Source organism: Vipera berus, assembly GCF_964194415.1.
Source record: "Vipera berus genome assembly, chromosome: 6".
In the NCBI taxonomy this organism is placed as follows: Eukaryota; Metazoa; Chordata; class Lepidosauria; order Squamata; family Viperidae; genus Vipera; species Vipera berus.
Window position 1 is genome coordinate 90,532,982 of NC_138208.1, and position 20,420 is coordinate 90,553,401.

The window sequence follows — 20,420 nt, forward strand, 5'->3', positions numbered from 1 at the left end:
CTGCTCCTCCCCTCTCGCTCCTGCTCTCCTTCTCTTCCTTTCTCCTCCCTTCTTGCTCTGCTCCTCCTTTTACCACCTCCTCCTCTCCTTTTCTCCTGCTCTTCCTGCTCCTCCCCCTCTTGCTCCTGCTCTCCTCCTCTTCCTCCTTCCCTCTCCCCTCTCCTGCTTTTCTCGTCTTCCTTTCTCCTCCCCTCTTGCTCTGCTCCTCCTTTTCACCTCCTCCTCCCCTCTCCCCTTTCTCCTGCTCCTCCCCTCTCGCTCCTGCTCTCCGTTTCTCTTCCTTTCTCCTCCCTTCTTGCTCCTGCTCCTCCTTTTACCACCTCCTCCTCTCCTTTTCTCCTGCTCTTCCTGCTCCTCCCCCTCTTGCTCCTGCTCTCCTCCTCTTCCTCCTTCCCTCTCCCCTCTCCTGCTTTTCTCGTCTTCCTTTCTCCTCCCCTCTTGCTCTGCTCCTCCTTTTCACCTCCTCCTCCCCTCTTTCTCCTGCTCCTCCTCTCGCTCCTGCTCTCTTCCTCCTCTCCCCTTTCTCCTGCTCCTCCCCTCTGCCTTCTTGCTTCTCTTGCTCCTGCTCCTTTTCTCCTCCTCCATCTTCTTTTATCTTTACTTTATCTTACCTACTATATTTTATTCCATTTAATCCCAATGTAGCTATTTTATCTTACTTCAATTTCTCATTTTAGTCTACTTTATTACGGCTGGTGGGTGCTCTTGCTTGGAGAAGATCAACTGACCAGTCAAATGAAGTATATGGTATTGTAGTATTGGTACCCCAGTAATTATAGTTAAAAAAATTATATAATCTTTTGATATTTACCTCAGCCCTTGCTGAGCTTCCTGTAAAATGATTTACCCGTGGACCTGTTTTGGTTAAGGACGATTTCTAATAATTAAAAGCAGTGCTTTTTTTGTAAAAAGAAAAAGGTGCCGGAACTCACACGTCATACAACCCGCCTTGCCTACCTTACAAGGTTCCATCCAAAAAAGGTGCCGGAACTCCGTTCTGAGCGTTCTATGATGAAAAAAAGCCCTGATTAAAAGTAAAAACTTGTTTGATAGGTTCCCCTTTTATCTGTCAATTATACTTTGTAGTTGTTTTTTTTTTGCTAAATACTGGTATCTTCTCCTTGGAACGCTGCAACCATCATAAATGTGAATCAGTTGCAGAGCATCTGGATTTTGATCACGTGACTATGGGGATGTTGCAGTGGTCGTGTGAAAAAGGCTCGTAAGTCACCTTTTTCAGTGTCATAACTGTGGTCACTTAATGAACTGTCATAAGTCAAGGACTATCTGTATTACGTTCAGTTCACTTTGATAACTTAAGAGGTTTTATTTTAAGTAGTACTATGGGTGTAGTTTGGGGATTTGCTAGAGATCTCTAAAAAACTGAAAAAGCGCACACCCCCCCCAGGGCATGATAGCTGCACAGCTGGAGGGAAGCACACCAGTCTGTTTGCAGAAGGGCGTCAGGACACCTGACAAAGCCACTGCAGAGCAGTCCCGCAACACACGCACACAACCTACACGCCTCACAACCGGGACTGGGCTAGCCCGCTGGAGGGTCTCACATCGGCTACTTCTCCGGGCGTTCATTCCCATTACCAGGGGTAGGCAACCTCGGCTCTTTTAGGACTCAGGGACTTCAACTCCCAGAATTCCTGAGCCAGCCAAGCTGGCTCAGGAATTCTGGGAGTTGAAGTCCATGAGTCCTAAAAGAGCCGAGGTTGCCTACCCCTGCCCATTACGAAGGCGGGACGCCACGCAGCGAAGCTTCCTCAGAGCGGCTTCCCGCGCCCGTCGCAAGAGCGACGCGCCACGAAACTTCTCCCACCCTCCGAGCAGAACCCCGCCCGCCTTTCCGCGCCGCTGCCACGGCGGCGACTGCGGGGCCGTGGCCAGCCAAGCGCCCTTTTATAGTCCACTCCGGGGAGGGGCGGGACCGTCGGTCCTCCGGCAGCCAATCGGACGGGCGCCGCTGACGTCGCCCTTCGCCCGCGTCAGCCTGGGCCGCCGTCACGTGGGCGCTGGCGGGCGTCACTGCGCCTGCGCGGCTCCTCCCCTCTTCTCTCCGTCGTCCGCCGGCGAGGGTCGTCGTTGCCGCCGCTTTTCTCCGACGTCGCCGCGGACGGTAAGCGAGGACGGGTGGGCACCGGGCGGTGGATGCGGAGCGATTTCGGCTTGGTTGAGCCCGGGGGAGGAACGAACCGGACAGCCGGCTCGCTTAGTCCCGGCGTTGAGTCTGGGGTGGGGTGGGGACTACACCTCCCATGCTCCGCGGCTGCGCCTTATGGGTGCTGTAGTCCTCCCCATGACTTCTCTTCCAGCCCGTTCAGGCCGAAGGGCTCTCGGGCAGCGCATCCCTCCCTCCCTCCCTCCCTCCCTCCCTCCCTCGGCCAACTCACCAGCCTGGCCGGGTTCCAGCTGCGAAGTCTCCCGGCCGCCTGGACTCCCGGCCCCATCGTCCCCAGCGGGCGGGATGCGGGGCGGTGGGAGTGGGGGGGGGGGCGGCCCGAAGCCCGCTTGTTTGGGAAGAGCCGGTTGGAAAGGGAGGCAGGAGGGACAGCCAGGCTCTGTGTGTGTGTGTGTGTGTGTGTGTGTGTGTGTGTGTGTGTGTGTATAGAGGTGGAAACACCCCCCCATATCCATTTTGGGGAGGGGGTCTGGAGGGGGTGGGAGGGTTGATCTCCCTCGGCCAGGGGTCTCCTTTGAGTCCGCTCAAGATCAGGTGAAGCCAAAGAAGGTCAAGCTGAACCCAAGGGTTCCATAACAGCTGGAGGGGGGGATCACATCTGGGGTCTTCTGGGGGTCCCCCCTGGTGGGGCATGGCGGGAAGGGTTTGGGGAGGGGTCCCAGGGGGGGCCTGTGGACCCCTGAATCCGAGGACAGCCTTAACCCGGTCTTGGGGCAGAGATGAGGGTCCTGAGTAGCCTCTTGCATCCTCTCCAGCTGTGAGTGGCAAAGATCTGACATTGGGAGTGGATCTGCTTTCGCCCAGAAGGAAGTTGGACCTTATTTTGGGGGGTGGGGGGGGAGGTTTGCCCTGATCCCTGCTCAGAGGGAGGCCAGCATGGAACCCCCCCCTTCCGTCCGATTGTCCCTGTGGTCAGCCCAGTTTGGGCCCCGATGTTCTCGGGGCGAGCTTTTATTTTACAGTTATAAAAAGGTAACTTTAAGGTTTGTGGACTTCAACTCCCAGAATCCCCCAATCCAGCCATACTGGCCGGATTGTCCCCATGGTTGGCCAGAACCGGCTTGTGCCCAGTTGTTCTGGGGGAGCAGAGCTTCTGTTTTACAGCTGTGTGTTTGTGTAGGTCAGGGGGTCTCCAAAGTTGGCAACTTTAAGGTTTGTGGACTTCAACTCCCAGAATTCCCCAGCTGGGCTCACCTGATTCCACCTTCCCAGGCTGGTTAGTAGAGCCTCACCACAAAAAGGAAAGCAAAATGTTTATTGTATAGAGGGAGTCCTGGATATATCGCTGCAATGGAGCCCAAATTTCCTGTGCTAAACAAGACAGCTGCTAAGTGAGTTTTGCCCCATTTTACGACCTTTCTGGCCACAGTCGTTAAGTGAATCACTGCGGCTGTTCAGTTAGCCACACGGTTGTGAAGTGAATCTGGCTTCCCCCATTGATTTTGCTTCTCGGAAGGTTGCAAAAGGGGACACGGCCCCGGGACACTGCGGCCGTCATAAATAAGCACTTGCCAAGTGTCTGAATTTTAATCATTGGACCGTCGGCTGCGGCAACGGTCGTAAGTGTGAAAGCCGGCCATCGGTCACTTTTTCCAGTGTCGTGCGAACAGTCGCTAAATGAATGCATGTAATTTGAGGACTACCTGTATATTCGGGAATACGGGCTGAATGTTCAGCTCTTCCCCAACTGTCATCCCTCGCTGCCTCTTGCGGAAGTAAAGATTAATTCCTAATCTCGTCTGTTCCTCTTGTGCCTCTTGTTAATGAGTCAACTAGATCACCGGGTCCATGGATCAAATGCCCGGCTTAATGGTGGCTTCCTTCCCACGAATCCTCAGGCATTGACTGGGTTCCAATAACCCACCATAATAAAAACCATTCACATTTCTAACCACCGGTGTCCCAGGCGGAAAGCTTGCTTAGTGGTTGCGCTTTGAGCAATATGGATGGTGCTCTCCGTTGATTATGTTTTTTATTTTATAGAATAGAATAGAGAAGAAAATATGGAATGAAGAGAAGAGAAGAGAAAGCTTTTAATGCTTTCTGTGGTTATTAATTTCTTTATTACATTTATTTGCTTGCCCGTCTCATATTGAAATGACTCTGGAGAGCTTATAGCGCTGCTTCTCAAACCTCAGCGTCTGGGACATCCAAGTCCCAGAATTCCCTAGCCAACAAAAGCTGGGGAATTCTAGGAGTTGGACGTCCGCCCATCTTAAATTTGCGGAGGTTTGAGGAACACTGGTGTTGAAGCATTCAAATCCTAATGGATAAATATTTCCAAAAACGATAAAACAGAAATCACAATGGGTGGCGGTTTTCAATTTTCAATACAGGCAGTCCTGGACTTAGGACCACAATTGAGCCCAAAATTTCCGTTGCTAAGCGAGACGTTAAGTGAGTTTTGCCCCATTGTACGGCCGTTGTTAAGTGAATCACTGCAGTTGTGAAGGGAGTCACACGGTTGTTGAATAAATCCAGCCTCCCCCTTGACTTTGCTTGTCGGAAGGTCGCAAAAGGGGATCACATGACCCCGGGATACTGTGCAACTGTCATAAGTCCACGCCAGTTGCCAAGCCTACGAATTTTGATCACATGATTATCGCAAAGGTTGTAAGTGTAAAAAACGGACATGTCGCTTTTTTGAGTGCCCTTGTAACTTCCAGCTGCTAAACAGACCATTGTAAGTCATGGATTACCTGCACACAATTTTGTGTTGTTTTCAACGTTGCGAGCTGCCCATCTGATTGTTTTGCTGGTTTTCACGACTTTTGTGTTGGTTTTTGTGTGTGTGTGTGTGTGTGTGTGTTGCTTTCTGCATTTTTATCTTTCGGCGCTGCCCAGGTTCGTCATAGGTACCAAGAAGGACAGGACTATGCAGGCAGTCCTCGACTTACAGAAGTTTGTTTAGTGACCGAAGTTACAACGGCACTGAAAAAGGGACTTGTGACCGTTTTTCACACATACGACCTTTACGGTGTGCACGCGCACACACACACACACACACACACACACCCGTGGTCACGTGATCAAAATTCAGACATTTGGCAACTGACTGGTATTTACGACGGTCGCGGCGTCCCGGGGTCACGTGATCCCCTTTTTGCGACCTTCGGACGAGCAAAGTCAAAAGGGGAAGCCGGATTCACTTAGCAACTGTGTGACGCACTTAACATCCGCAGGGATTCACTTAGCGACCGTGTCAAGCAAGGTCGTAAAATGGGGGAAAACTCACAAATTTCTCACTTAAGCAACCTAAATTGTGGGCTCGGTTGTTGCCGTAAGTTGAGGACCACTTTGCTAAGCAAACCTAGTCCCATGTATATTGGGTGAACCCAGGACTTTTGCTGTAGGATCATATAAAACCCCTTCTGGAACCCGGGGCTGTTCCAGGGACAAGTCTCCCTCCCCCTTTCTCTCATCTTGACCTGCCTTGATGGCGGCAGCTGGATTTGTGATCCTGAAAATAGCACAGTGCAGAACGAAAGCAATCCATGGTCCTCAAAAGGTCTTTGGAAAGATTTGTGACCTTTGCAGTCACAATTTGGGACCTTTTGGCAGCAAAATGTCAATTGTCCAAGGTTTTGTTTTGGCATTTTCTGTGTGTGTGTGTGTTGGGTGGGGGAGGCTGCCCCTTGTCCTGAGGCGCTGGTGGAAATATATAAGTTGGCTTCTGCAGAAAAGAGATCCTTGCAGAAATGTAAAAGGATCGGAGAGGATATAAATAGATCCATAGGCTGGAATGCAAACAGCGTGGTCCGGATCTAGGGAAATGCGTGTAAGTCCTTGGATAATTCCAGAATTCCCCATCTGGCATGCTTTGAGATGGGTGGACTTCAGCTCCCAGAATCCCCTAGTCTGCATGCTTTAAGAGGGGTGGACTTCAGCTCCCAGAATCCCCCAGTCAGCATGCTTTGAGATGGGTGGACTTCAGCTCCCAGAATCCCCCAGTCAGCATGCTTTAAGAGGGGTGGACTTCAGCTCCCAGAATCCCCCAGTCAGCATGCTTTGAGATGGGTGGGCTTCAGCTCCCAGAATCCCCCAGTCAGCATGCTTTAAGAGGGGTGGACAGCTCCCAGAGTCCCCTAGCCAGCATGCTTTGAGATGGGTGGACAGCTCCCAGAGTCCCCTAGCCAGCATGCTTTGAGATGGGTGGACTTCAGTTCCCAGAATTCCCCATGGCTGGCTGGGGAATTCTGGGAGTTGAAGTCGACAAGTCCTTAAAAGTGACCCCGGTTCCGGACACTCCAACTTAGATATTTCCTTTGGTCCGTCCTGGTTCTTCGAGGTCTCAATATCGCCGGGTGACCTTCGGCTCCGGCCTTTGGAGAAAGGGGAAAAACATCTCCTCTTTGTCTGTTTGAGCCACCGCCTTCGTGGGCCCCAAATCAGTCCACTCCATTTCTGCTGCTTGAACCCCACAGGGCCTGAGCATGGTGCTGGGCGTTCAACAAGTCGTCGGGTACCTGGCCCTGTGGGCCCTCTGCGCTCAGAGCAAGCCCACCGAGAAGAAGGAGCGGGTCCACCACGACGCTCAGCTGAGCGACAAGGTCCACGACGACGGCCAGAACTTCGACTATGACCACGATGCCTTCCTGGGGGCGGATGAGGCCAAGACCTTTGACCAGCTGACTCCCGAGGAGAGCAAGGAGCGGTTGGGGTAAGGGAAGTGCTGGGCTGAGTGCCAGCTTAAACTTGGATTGGTCTGACACCATCCTGCTTGGGCGGCGGCAGGGGGTTGGACTAGATGACCTCCAAGGTCTCTGTTATTCTGTTCTGTTCTGTTCTACTCCACTCCATATTTCTATTCCTATTCTATTCTATTCCATATTCTATTCTGTTCTATTCTATTCTACTCTACTCTACTCTACTCTACTCTACTCTATTCTATTCTAAATTCTATTCTGTTCTGTTCCATATTCTATTCTATTCTATTCTATTCTATTCTATTCTATTCTATTCTATTCTATTCTATTCTATTCTATTCTATTCTATTCTATTCCATTCCATTCCATTCCATTCCATTCCATTCCATTCCATTCTATTCCATTCCATATTTTCTATTCTATTCTATTCCAAATTCTATTCTGTTCCAAATTCTATTCTATTTCATTCAATTCTATTCTATATTTTCTATTCTATATATTCTATTCTATTCTATTCTATTCTATTCTATTCTATTCTATTCTATTCTATTCTATTCTATTCTATTCTATTCTATTCTATTCTATTCTATTTATTCTATTCTATGAAGGAGAAACTTCCTGACAGTGAGAACAATTAACCAGTGGAACAGCTTTGCCTTCAGAAATCATGAGCGCTCCATCACTGGAGGTTTTTAAGAAGAGACTGGATATCCACCTGTCTGAAATAGCACAGGGCAGGGGTAGGCAACCTTGGCTCTTTTATGACTCGTGGACTTCAACTCCCAGAATTCCTGAGCCAGCATGGGGGAACTATGGCCCCTTTATGACTCGGGGACTTCAACTCCCAGAATTCCTCAGCCAGCATGAGGGAAATTTGGCCCCTTCATGACTCGTGGACTTCAACTCCCAGAATTCTTCAGCCAGCATGAGGGAAATTTGGCCCCTTCATGACTGGTGGACTTCAACTCCCAGAATTCCTCAGCCAGCATGGCTCAGCATGGAAACCTCTCCCTTTCCCCTCAGCATGGCTGGCTCAGGAATTCTGGGAGTTGAAGTCCAAAAGTCATGAGGGGGGCATAGTTCCCCCATCCTGGCTGAGGAATTCTGGGAGTTAAAGTCCATGAGTCATAAAAGAGCCAAGGTTGCCGATCCCTGGCCTAAGAACTGTGGCAAGCCAGCTGGCGAAATGGGCCAAAGTTCCCTTAACAACTGTCTTGCTTACCAACGGAAATGTGAGGCTCCATTGTGGTCGTAAGCCGAGGACTACATGGTATTGCTGAGGCCTGTGCAAATTAAGTGTCACACCTGGCTTGTCATTTAGGGCAGGACGCAACATCGACAGTCTACTTTACACCAAAGCCTCGATCCGTTCCAGCTCATTTATTTTCCTTGCAGCCTTTCAGCCCGAATTCTTAATTCTGCCTCCGATTTCTCAAGGGGAAATGTGCTGGAATTAAACTGGTTTTTCCCCCCCAGTTCCTATGCGTAGCTCTGTCTGTCTTGCAAAGCTGGACAGCTGATCTGTTAGTTTGCTGACATGCACGTAAGTGGCCAGTCTAGAGAAAAGAAGGGACTGGGGTGACATGATAGCAGTCTTTCCATATTTGAGGGGCTGCCCCAAAGAAGAGGAGTGGGGTCAACCTATTTTCCAAAGCACCAGAAGGTGAGGCAAGAAACAGCGGATGGAAACTCATCAAAGAGAGTAGCAACCTGGAATTAAGGAGAAACTTCCTAAAAGTGAGGACAATTAAATCAGTGGGACTCCTTGCCTCCAGAAGTTGTGGGTGTTCCACCACTGGAGGCTTTCAAGAAGAGACTGGACAGCCATTGGTCTGAAATCCTATAGGGTCTCCTGCTTGAGTGGGGGTGGGGGTTGGACTAGAAGACCTCTAAGGTCCCTTCCGACTTGATGATTCTGCTATACTATACTGCCAAATCAATTAACCAGTGGAACTGCTTGCCTCCTGAAGTTGTGGGTGCTCCATCACCGGAGGTTTTTAAGAAGAGACTGGACAGTCACTTGCCAGCAATTCTGTAGGGTCTCTTGTTTGAGAAGAGGGTTAGACTAGAAGACCTCGAGGGTCCCTCCCAGCTCTATTCCAGCGGACTGATTAAATAATCATGAAAGTCTAGCAGAGACCAAGCTGCAAATGCTTTCTTCGTCTTAATTTGAGCATGCTTAAAGAGGGGTTTGGTCTGGGCGCTGGGGAGAGAAACCAGCATATTAATTAATGCCCTTTAATATACGGCTGCTTTCCCCAATGCGCATAATCGCTTTGATTTTATTGCATCAGCTCCTGAGAGGCCCGGAAGAAAGTGGGGACTTGGCTAAGGCCCTCTGCTGCCCTCCCCCCTCCCTCCCCCTCCCTCTGTGCCCAGGTGTCAAATCACAGGAGTTGACAACTGTGGTTATATTTGGCTCTGGATTCTGATGCTTCTGCTGTTCCAGACTTTGGGGTTGGGGTGGAGAAGCAGGATTATTGGCGTTTGAATCCGCTCTTAACACTGAACTTTTTTTCCCCAAATTTATTTATTCAAATAATTTATTTATTCAAATAAATTTATTCAAATTTATTTACAGACAGTAAAGATAGATAGATAGATAGATAGATAGATAGATAGATAGATAGATAGATAGATAGATAGATAGATAGATAGATAGATAGATACAGAGAGGGTAATAGATGGGATAATAAATAGATTAATACAGAGAGAAGAATGATAAATAGAGGATGATAGAGAAAGATAGATAGATAGATAGATAGATAGATAGATAGATAGATAGATAGATAGATAGATAGATAGATAGATGACAGACAGACAGAGAGATAGGATAATAGATGGGATAATAGATTAATACAGAGAGAGAAGAATGATAAATAGATAGGATGATAGAAATAGATAGAGATGGGATAATAAATAGATTAATACAGAGAGATGGATGATAGATAGATACAGAAGGATAATAGATGGGATAATAAATAGATTAATACAGAGAGAAGAATGATAAATAGAGGATGATAGAGAATGATAGATAGATAGATAGATAGATAGATAGATAGATAGATAGATAGATAGACCAGACTGAGGAATTCTGGGAGCTGAAGTCCACTCAACCTTAAACCAGACTGAAAGATTCTGGGAGTTGAAATCCACCATCTTAAAGCTGCCAAGGTGGAAAGACACTGCTCTGCTGGGCCATGACAATTAAACTGGCCTTTTGGGGGTCTGGTCTTCTGGTCCCTCTCCCCTTTTTCACCAGCTCCCCAACCCCACCCTCCCTGTGTTCCCCCCCCATAAGCCTGCCTCCTCCTCCTCCTCCTCATTCTTTTTCTGCCTTCCCCACAGAAAAATTGTAAGTAAAATCGATGCCGACAAGGACGGCTTAGTCACGGTGGAGGAGCTGAAGGCCTGGATTAAGTTTGCCCAGAAGCGCTGGATTTACGAGGACGTGGAGCGCCAGTGGAAGGGCCACGACCTCAACGGGGACGGTCTGGTTTCGTGGGAGGAGTACAGAAACGCCACCTACAGCTACGTCTTAGGTAGGCCCACTCCCGCCCCCCCGGCTGACCCTCTGCCCCGCTTTTGTCTTGTAGCGCGATGGTGGGCAAAATAGACACGGATAAGGATGGGTTTGTGACCGAGGGGGAGCTGAAGGATTGGATTAAGAAGGCGCAGAAGAAGTACGTCTATGAGAACGTAGCGCGCCAGTGGCAGGAGTATGACTTGGACCAAGATGGCCTCATCTCCTGGGAGGAATACAGGAATGCCACCTATGGCACTTACCTGGGTAAGGGGCGAGGGGGTGTGGGGGTGTGGGGGTGGCAGCCATGCTGGAAAGCAGCCATCGAGCATTTGACCGGGGGGGGGGGTTTCAAAGCGAGGGCTGGTTGCCCACCTCTCGGGGGTGGGGTGGTGAAGCCTGCAGGGGCTGGACTGGATGACCTCTTAGGGACCCTTCTCGTCTCTAGGGTGCTGCAAAGGGCCGAGGGATGTGTGTGTGTCATGCTAGGCCTGCTTCCCGCTCTCCCTTTTTAAGTCAAATGCAGTCAAACCGAGGCCGGACAGTCACGTTCTCTGGGATAGGATGGGTGAAGCCTGGAGGGGCTGGACTGGATGACCTCTTAGGGACCCTTCTCGGCTCTAGGCTTCTGCAAAGGGCTGAGGGGAGTGTCCTGCCCCCCCCCCCCACGCTTCCTGCTCTCCCTTCTTAAGTAGAAATGCAGAACGCTAGGAGTCAAACCGGAAGCCTGAGAAGTCGCCTCCCAGGGATGGTGACGCCTGCAGGGGCTGGGCTGGATGATCTCTGAGGGACCCTTCCCAGATCTAGGGTGCTGCAAAGGGCCGAGGGTGTGTGTGTGCGTGTCTGTGTGAGAGATGCAGGGCCCGCTTCCTGCTCTCCCATTTTAAGTACAAATGCAGAACTCTGGGAGTCAAACCGAAGCTACAGAGGTCACCTCTTAGGGATGGGGAAGCCCACAGGGGTTTGTCTAGATGATCTTTTAGGGACCTTCCCAGCTCTAGGGTGCTTGAGGTGGGCCTGACGAGAGTCATGGTCGGTCCACCTCCTGCTCTGCCAATTCAGATCAGGGGTGCAGAGAAATGTTGCTGGGGAAAGATGGGGGTGGGGGGGTGGGCTTCGTACCCCTATTTTGTTGCTGGAAAGCTCTTGCAGGCAGTCATGCTTTGAGCCCATGGGGTGGTCCCTGCAGTGATGATGCCGGCCCCTTGTTCGCCTTAGCGGGTTCCCCTCAGGCAAGACCCTTCATTCTTCCACTGCAGAGATTTGAGGAGGGGTCTCCAGATGATTCTTCATTTGATCCCCCCCGCCTTGACCTGGTCTCCACTCCCCCTTTAAGATTAATGCTGTGGGTAGCAAGTCAGCAGACCTCTCTCTCTCATCCTCTGCCACTGGAAGATAATGTGGACTTCAACTCCCAGAATCCCCCAGACTTAAAGTTCATTAGCATGCTGGCCGGGGGATTCTGGGAGTTGAAGTCCAGGCATCTTCCAAGCATGGCTGGCCAGGGAATTCTGGGAGATGAAGTCCCCAGGCTTAAAGTTCATTAGCATGCTGGCCGGGGGATTCTGGGAGTTGAAGTCCTCAGCCTTAAACTTCATTAGCATGCTGGCTGGGGGATTCTGCATTGGTCTCCTTGTGAGCAAGGAACGTTTTTAAGGCAGCTTTTGCTTTCGAATTGTATTAAGCCATCCAGGGTCAGTCGTGCCCTACTTACTCGGCCTTGCCAATGGGCCTGGCCACAAACTGCGCATTTAATCGCCGTGTGCAGATAAACCACGTTCTCGGCCTGACTTTTGTGGGGTTGCATAACCAGGGACACCAATCCGCATGCGCTCCCCAAGGAAACGAGATCCCGAAGGAGATAAACCTGGAAAAGCAACTTTTCCAGACAACCCCCCCACCCCGGTGGAAAGTTGACCCTGGTTTCATCATCATCAAGGAAAAATTTCCTGATGAACATTTCAACTGGCAAAGGCGTCCCCCGCTCCCATCGATTGCGTTGTAATAATACAGGTAGTCCTCGGCTTATGACTTCCTCGTCGTAAGCCGAGGACCACCTGAACTGGGCTGGCTAGACCAGGATGTGCAGCCTCTGTGAGGTTGGATGGCGGTCCAGTTGCTCCTCAGTGACACTCCCTTTCTGCCCCCCCCATCCCCACCTGTGCCGTTCAGATGATCCAGACCCCGACGATGGCTTCAATTACAAGCAGATGATGGTGCGGGATGAACGGCGGTTCAAAACAGCCGACAAAGATGGAGACTTGATTGCCACCAAGGAGGAGTTCACGGCGTTCTTGCACCCGGAGGAATACGACTACATGAAGGACATCGTCGTGCAGGTGGGTGGCCTAACCTGGCAACGGGCTATGGGGCAGTCCTCGGCTTACGACCTCAACGGAGCCCCAGGTTTAAGTTGCTAAGTGAGAAGTTTGTGCAGTGAGTTTTGACCCCACTTTACGACCTCTGCCCCCATGGTTGTTAAGTGAATTGCCCAGTCGTTAAGGGACGGTTCCTCCTTTGTCATTGCACTCTGGGGGCAGACCTCATCAGGATTCGCACCCGTCTGGCTGTTGTGTCTGTTCCCCAGGCATTGAACTGCAGCTTTCCTTTACGTTGAGATGGTTGTAATTCATCTCTTTTTTGTACCTGGATTGGTGTGTGTGTGTGTGTGTGTTTCACATTGTGTTCTGGGGTAGCTACATTGAGATCTTGAAGCAAACAAAAAAAGTGGGATTTGGGTGAAATAAATCCTAAGGCGTGAACCTAGTGGTTAAAGCACCAGGCTACAAAACGACAGGCGGTGAGTTCGAGTGCCGCCTTAGGCATGAAAGTCAGCTAGGTGTCTAGGCCAATCACCAGGAGACGGTGAGTTCTAGTCCTGCCTTAGGCACGAAAGCCGGGTAGGTGACTGGGCCAATCACCAGGAGACGGTGAGTTCTAGTCCCGCCTTAGGCACGAAAGCCGGCTGGGTGACTGGGCCAATCACCAGGAGACGGTGAGTTCTAGTCCCGCCTTAGGCACGAAAGCCGGCTGGGTGACTGGGCCAATCACCAGGAGACGGTGAGTTCTAGTCCCGCCTTAGGCACGAAAGCTGGCTGGGTGACTGGGCCAATCACCAGGAGACGGTGAGTTCTAGTCCCGCCTTAGGCATGAAAGCCGGCTGGGTGACTGGGCCAATCACCAGGAGACGGTGAGTTCTAGTCCCGCCTTAGGCACGAAAGCCGGCTGGGTGACTGGGCCAATCAGCAGGAGACGGTGAGTTCTAGTCCCGCCTTAGGCACGGAAGCCGGCTGGGTGACTTTGGGCCAATCACCAGGAGACGGTGAGTTCTAGTCCCGCCTTAGGCACGAAAGCCGGCTGGGTGACTTTGGGCCAATCACCAGGAGACGGTTCTAGCCCCGCCTTAGGCATGTCAGTCAGTTGGGTGACTTTGGGCCAATCACTAAGAGACGGTGAGTTCTAGTCCCGAAAGCCGGCTGGGTGACCTCTCTCATCCCAGTCCACCTCCCAGGGTTGTTGTTACGAGAACAATAGGAAGAAGCAGTATGAATATGTTTGCTGCCTTTAGTTGTTTATAAAAATAATCACAACGAGGAATTAAATAATGCTGCCTCTGACTTTTGTCTACAGGAAACCATGGAGGACATTGATAAGAACGGAGACGGCTTCATTAATCTGGAAGAATACATAGGTGAGCTGGTTTGGCCCTTGACTGGATGATAAAACTAGATACAGGCGGTCCTCGACTTACAGCAGTTCGTTTAGTGACCGTTCGGAGTCACAGCGGCCCTGAAAAGGGGGGCTTACAACCCTTTTTCACACTTAATGACCGTTGCAGCCACCCTCTGGCCACGGGATCAAAATTCAGACACTTGGCAACTGACTCACATTCATGACGGTTGCAGCGTCCCGTGTGTGTGTGTGTGTGTGTGTGTGTGTGTGTGTGAGTGTGAGTGTGTGACGTAATCCCCTTTTGCGATCTTCTGACAAGCAAAATCAAATGGGGGGAGGAAGCCGGATTCACTTAAGGACCGCAAGTGTTTCGCTTAACCGTTGTGGAAAGCAAGGTCGTAAAATGGGACACTTAGCATTCAGGCTTACACACACACACACACACACACACACACACACACACACACACCATTTTACAGCACTCTCCTGAGCGGTTGGTTTATCACGTAAGCCTTACGAGCATATTGGCCCCAACCACCTGGATCCACTTAACAGCCGTCTCACTTAGCGACGGGAACGCTGGGCTCCACTTTGGTCGCTAAGCCGAGGACGACCTGCGCGGTGCAGTTCAGCAAGGTGGGGCCGAGGGCTGAGAGCCTCGCGTTTCCTCCCCAGGGGACATGTACAGCCACGACGGGGACACGGAGGAACCCGAGTGGGTGAAGACGGAACGAGAACAATTTGTGGAGTTCCGGGACAAAAACCACGACGGGAAGATGGACAAGGAGGAGACTAAAGACTGGATCCTCCCCTCCGACTACGACCACGCCGAGGCCGAAGCGCGGCACCTGGTTTACGAGTCGGATAAGGACAAGGTGAGAGGGGTGTGCGGAGAGGGGTGGGGGGGCACCTCTCAGCAGCTCAGCTGAGACCACAAACGGCCCCTCGTCCTCCGCCCGGGGAGGCCCCAGGAAAGGAGGGGAGCCAGGGATTTATTTATTTATTTATTTATTTTTGGGACTTATATGCCGCCCTATCTCCCGAAGGACTCGGGGCGGCTTACAACAATAAAAAACAACAATACATTAAAAAAGAATTAAATAAAAGCCCCAAAATTAACTACAGTTAAAAATTAAAACATATTTAAAAACCCATCATCAATCCAGGTCAGCCTGATGGAAGAAAAAAGTTTTGAGGTCGCGGCGAAAGGACCGGAGGTCCGGGGCCATCTGGAGCTCAAGGGGGAGTTGGTTCCAAAGGGCTGGTGCCCCCACAGAGAAGGCCCTCCCCCTGGGGGTCGCCAGCTGACATTGTCTGGCCGACGGCACCCTGAGGAGGCCTTCTCTGTGTGAGCGCACCGGGCGATGGGAAGTCGTCCCCGGCAGTAGACGGTCCTGCAAGTATCCCGGGCCTAAGCCATGTAGGGATGCAGATCTGCACGCCCCCTACCCACCCCTTTAGAATGGGGCAGCTTGGGCCTGGGCACAGCCTTTCATCTTTGGGGCCCTTGGTGCTCCCTGAGCTGGGCGGTTTCCTTGCCGAGGCTTCACGAGCTGACTAGGGAACAGCGTCAGTGCTAGAGGGGAGACAGATTGTGGAGAGAAGGAGAAGGAGAGGGAGGGAGGGAGGGAGGAAGGAAGGAAAAAGAGGAATGAAGACATTAAGGGGAAAGAAGGGAGGGAGGGAGGAGAAAGGAATGAACGACAAGAAGGGGAAAGAAGAGGGAGGCAGGAAGGAGAAGAATGTATGAGAAGGGGAAAGAAGGGAGGGAGGAAGGAAGGAAGGAAAAAGGAATGAAGACATTAAGGGGAAAGAAGGGATGGAAGAAGGAAGGAAGGAGAAAGGAATGAACGACAAGGGGAAAGAAGGGAGGAAGGAAGGAAGGAGAAAGGAATGAATGACATTAAGAAGGAGAAAGAAGAACGGAGGTAGGGAGGATGGAAGGAGGAGGAGGAGGACTGCGGGGTCCTTTGGGGCTCTCTGAGCTGGGTGGTTTTCTCGCAGACGTTTCATGACCCAACTAGGGAACGTCATCAGTGCTGGAAGGGAGGGGGGTTTGCGGAGAGGAGGAGGAGGAGGATTGTGGGGTCCTTGGTGCTTTTTTTGGCAGACGTTTCATGACCCAACGTTGGGTTCCTTCCCTTTTTCCAGGACGGCAAACTCACCAGAGAAGAAGTTGTGGACAAGTACGACCTGTTTGTGGGCAGCCAGGCCACGGACTTCGGAGAAGCCTTAGTACGGCACGATGAATTCTAAGCCAGGAATCCTCTTTTTTTCCCTTTTTTTTAAAGGAAGAAAGGTTGGGGTGGGGGGGGGGAAAGTATTGTTTTTACTGTTTCGGGATTAACACACACACACACACAATTGCTCACTACTATCAAGACTCTGTTTTGGCCAACAATGGGAGGAGGGGAGAGGAGAAACCCCCCCTACCCCCCCAATTGGTCCCATCCTCCTTTTTTTTCCTCCCTCCCCCCCCACTTCACTCCCTCCAAGGCGGGGAGGTCAGTATTGTGAGACATCGCCTTCGGTTGAAACCCCAAGGTTTTGCTTTTTTTTTTTAAAAAAAAAAATAGAGTTGCATGTTCTTTTATGTCTAACAAATTCAAGTTTATTCTTTTTTATTTTTGTTCCGTGTGAAATGAAGAATGCATCTGCCGAAGCGTCAGGGAGGGGTAACAGCCCTGTCCCCCTCCCATTTTTTTTAATTTTTTTTTAAATTTTTATTTTAACATCGGTGTGTTAAGCCGCAAAGTCAGAAAGCCGGAGAACAAGACACGGCCGAGGAGGTCGGACGCGGGGGTGGGGTTTGCGCTCAAAAGACCCCCTCCCCTGTTCTTCCATCTTTTACACCGACAGGGAAGTTTGGTCAACGCGTTTTAGCTTCTCTGCTCCGGCCGGGAAATCTTCCCACCTTGAAAGCAGCAGAAATCTCAATTTAAATCTCCCTCCGGCGTCTCCTTCAATTCTGGCACCCGAACATCTTCCGGAACGATGCCCCGTGCCTCGGTTTCTCTCAGCTGCATCATTTCGAGGGATCTTTCCGGCACGAGCTGCGGCACGGACGGCGATGTTACAAGCTGCGTCGTACCTGGGACTCTGGCATCATATGCAGGCTGGTGATCTCGGCTTGGTTTCCGCTCCGGGATTAAAACGGCTACTCGGGAGAGGTTGAAGAGGCGAGGCTGATGTGGGTCTGTCCCAGGTTGAAGTAGCCAACCTAGACTTTTCTGGACCACCATCCGGTAACGTAGAGTAGGGGGTGAACCCCCTCAGTTTGTCTTTAGGCTCAGAAGGAGGAAGGGGGCCGCTGTCAGCTCTAAGGACACCGGGATATTCTGCATTTTTGAAGTGCCTTTTTTCATTAAAAGCAGTTGGCCCAATGCGAAGGGGAGGAGACCCCGAGCCAAAACGTGCTCCCGAAGTGAACGCAGAGAAGCACACTCCTAAAATTAAAACACACACCTCTCTTCCTTCAATGCTTTTCCTAGCCACATGGCCTTGGGGGGCGGAATACTAAGAGAGACACCCCCCCCCCAGACCCTAATCTGTCAGGATAGATCCTTTGCTTGAGAAGGCAAGTCCGCCCTCTCGTCCTTTGTTTTTGATTCCTGGAAACGACACCATCTCCCGTCCTGCATCTTTTACACACACAGACACGCACACACACACGCCACGATATTTGGCCGGAGAAAATGTCTTGGCATTTCGGCCGCGTTTTCTTAAAACTCCCCTGTTTGGGTGCCAGTTTGCTAAGACCGCCTGGCAAAAAAAAAAGTTGTGTGGATTTGTGTGCGGGGTTTCGTTTGGAACCCGAGCGCTGTGCTTGTTCGGATCTGCTCTTTCCTGAACGTCCGGCTCCTTTTGCAGCGTTTGCAAAGTGAAATAATGCTAGTTTTTTTTTCTCACTCACTCACTCACACACACACACACACACACACACACACACACACGCCCCTTGCAAAACTCCAAGGGAGGAGGACATTTTGCTAGGTGCACAGGCTAGGATACGCCTAGGATGTAAGCTTGCTTTCCCACTTGGCTTCGTGACACTAATCGTGGATTCCTTAGCGAGGTTTTTTTTCTGGGTATGGAATCGCCCCGATAGCCAAGGGTGGAGAGTTGAAACAGTATTACTTCCGGGTCAATTTTAATCCCCTTGCTGCAAGGGGAAGGAAGAGATTCGTTTGGATAACACTAATAGGCCGGCCCTGTGTTCGAGGATTTGCCAGCAAGGCACGACACTCGGCTAGCAACCCATCACAACAATTGGATAGCCACCTTTTTTCCAGAGAGGCAGAAGCGGAGCAGGAAATGGGCCAAGGAGGTGAAAAACAGCCCCACCAGGTATTTCTACCTGGAAGGTGTACTTTGGTATAGATCCTGGCTTCTCGTGGTTATCGCAGCGCCTGGTGAAAGTCAGGGCCCCCCCCTCTTAGCAAATTTGCACGGCTTGTGGACAGGGCCTGTTACTCCTGTAGAGAGAATTTACGCTCAGCTTTGAAAAGTGGGTCCCCCGATTCTGGGTTTCCTTGCTTTGCTGAACAGGTGGGGGGGGGGCAAGCTTTAGTGTCACAGGTAACAGGCTTGGGACGAGACTCAAAACTGTGTCTCGTTTTTGCCATCTTGGAGGTGTTCCTTGTTCGGCGTTCTTCCCGTTATTCAAATAAAGCCTACGGAGAAAGGAAAGAAGGAAAAAAAGGAAAGAAAGAAAGAAAAAAAAACTTTCCATCCCAATTCTTCATCGCCAATTCTTGGACAAGGCTTTTCTTATACAGCATCCGTGGAGTTTTATATAATGTACAACACACAAATGGTGTCTTAATAAAACTGTTTACATCCTTGCCGGCGCGTTGCGTGTTTTGCCGTTCAGGTGTGTTCGAGCTGGGTATCTTGACGGCTGTTTGGTGGGTGGATGGAGAGGGCCCACCCTGTTCATCCCGGGTTTTATTTCCACAGGGGCCCAGTTAGGTACTTATCGGGAGGGGAGAAGGAAAAATCTTTCTCTTTCCCAACAACGGGTTTAGAGACACCGGACGACTATTATGTGCACGCGGGAATCTTCTAAAGCTGTTTCTCGAGCCCGGTTTACTTGACGATGAGTGGACTTCAACTCCCAGAATTCCCCAGCGGACCAATTTTTCTCTTAAGTGACTTTAAGACGTGTGGACTTCAACTCCCAGAATCCCCCAGCTGGTCAGCCTTTCTTAAGCCTTAGTCACTTTTAAGATGTGTGGACTTCAACTCCCAGGAGAAAGCCACGCTGGGCCGGCTTTGCAGAGGTGATGTGTGAGATTGCTACGGCTGTGCGCACTCGGAAAGTGATTTGGGGCTCGTGAGCCCTCACCTCTTTGCAGCTAATTAAAGCAGCCACAGGGACGCGGTGGCTCAGTGGGTTAGGACGCTGAGCTTGTCGATTGGAAGGTCGGCAGTTTGGCGGGTCGAATCCCGAGTGCTGCGTAACAGAGTGAGCGCCTGTTACTCGTCCCAGCTTCTGCCAACCTAGCAGTTCGAAAGCACGTAAAAATGCAAGTAGAAAAATAGGGACCACTCCGGTGGGAAGGTAACAGCGTTCTGTGCGCCTTTGGCGTCTAGTCATGCCGGCCACATGACCACGGAGACGTCCTCGGACAAGTGCTGGCTCTTCGGCTTTCAAACGGAGATGAGCACCGGCCCCTAGAGTCGGAAACGACTAGCACGCATGTGCGGGGGAAACTTTACCTTTTACTTTAAAGCAGCCACATCTCTTTTTTCCCTTCTCTTTCCCTCCCGCCACCTCTCTCTCCCCACCCATTTTTGCAAGCAAGTTTTGAAAGGGGAAAAAAAAAAGACACGGCTGCTTTGAACAGTTGGTTCATTAAAGCCACTCCAAGCAACAGCATTCTTAACGGGAGCCTGAGGCAAGATGGGCTTGCTTGTCAAAGCTGTTTTTTGGGGAGTCCGGAATGTTCCGCTTCCTTCCGGGCGGATCGGCGAACCATCGCAGCTGCTCTTCCCAAATCAGCGGTTTGCACGGGATCCCTTGAACTGGGTTTATCGTGGCAATGGCTTGCTCCGAATTCTAAGGAAAGGGTACAGGTGGAGAGCAACGGGGGTCCTAAAATTCACAGCAGCTTTGTGGAATTTTTTTTAAAAAAGAAAAGACAAAACGATGGGCTGCTTCTGCTGAATCTTGGCCACCTGAGTGGAGTCTGGTTGCGCGAGAGCTGAGTGCGGTTCTAGATCAGGGTTTCGACGTTATAAGACCTAGGCTGGAACTCTGCACTGCTGGCAAGATACCTTGCAAGATAGGGGTTAGGGGAGCGCTGGGAAAATGACCCCAAATTGAGGTAAAAGTGGGTTTTCCCTCTGGGTAAAGCTCACAAAGCTGTGAGCCAATCACAAGAGGGAC

General features: G+C 50.8%; 1 protein-coding gene across 2 annotated transcripts; it reads left to right on the forward strand.

The window, feature by feature from the left end:
* The first annotated feature begins 2,010 nt into the window (after positions 1-2,010).
* Positions 2,011-18,873, forward strand: CALU (calumenin). 2 transcript variants are annotated; one of them, XM_081331472.1, is made up of 7 exons: positions 2,011-2,125; positions 6,613-6,848; positions 10,183-10,376; positions 12,530-12,696; positions 13,988-14,048; positions 14,705-14,904; positions 16,181-18,873. In XM_081331472.1, exons 2-7 carry the CDS (start codon positions 6,622-6,624, stop codon positions 16,283-16,285), a joined length of 954 nt encoding a protein of 317 aa, XP_081187598.1. In that variant the 5' UTR covers positions 2,011-2,125; positions 6,613-6,621; the 3' UTR covers positions 16,286-18,873. The 2 variants fall into 2 exon arrangements, with proteins under 2 accessions (XP_081187598.1, XP_081187599.1); XM_081331473.1 differs by lacking the exon at positions 10,183-10,376 and adding an exon at positions 10,431-10,624.
* The last annotated feature ends 1,547 nt before the right edge of the window (positions 18,874-20,420 follow it).

Bases quoted from the DNA above. Each gene is read 5' to 3' on its own strand.
- CALU (XM_081331472.1), top strand. From the start codon at position 6,622: ATGGTGCTGGGCGTTCAACAAGTCGTCGGGTACCTGGCCCTGTGGGCC. The intron at 6,849-10,182 runs GTAAGGGAAGTG...CCTTCCCCACAG, and splicing joins GAGAGCAAGGAGCGGTTGGG to AAAAATTGTAAGTAAAATCG. The intron at 14,049-14,704 runs GTGAGCTGGTTT...TTTCCTCCCCAG, and splicing joins TAATCTGGAAGAATACATAG to GGGACATGTACAGCCACGAC.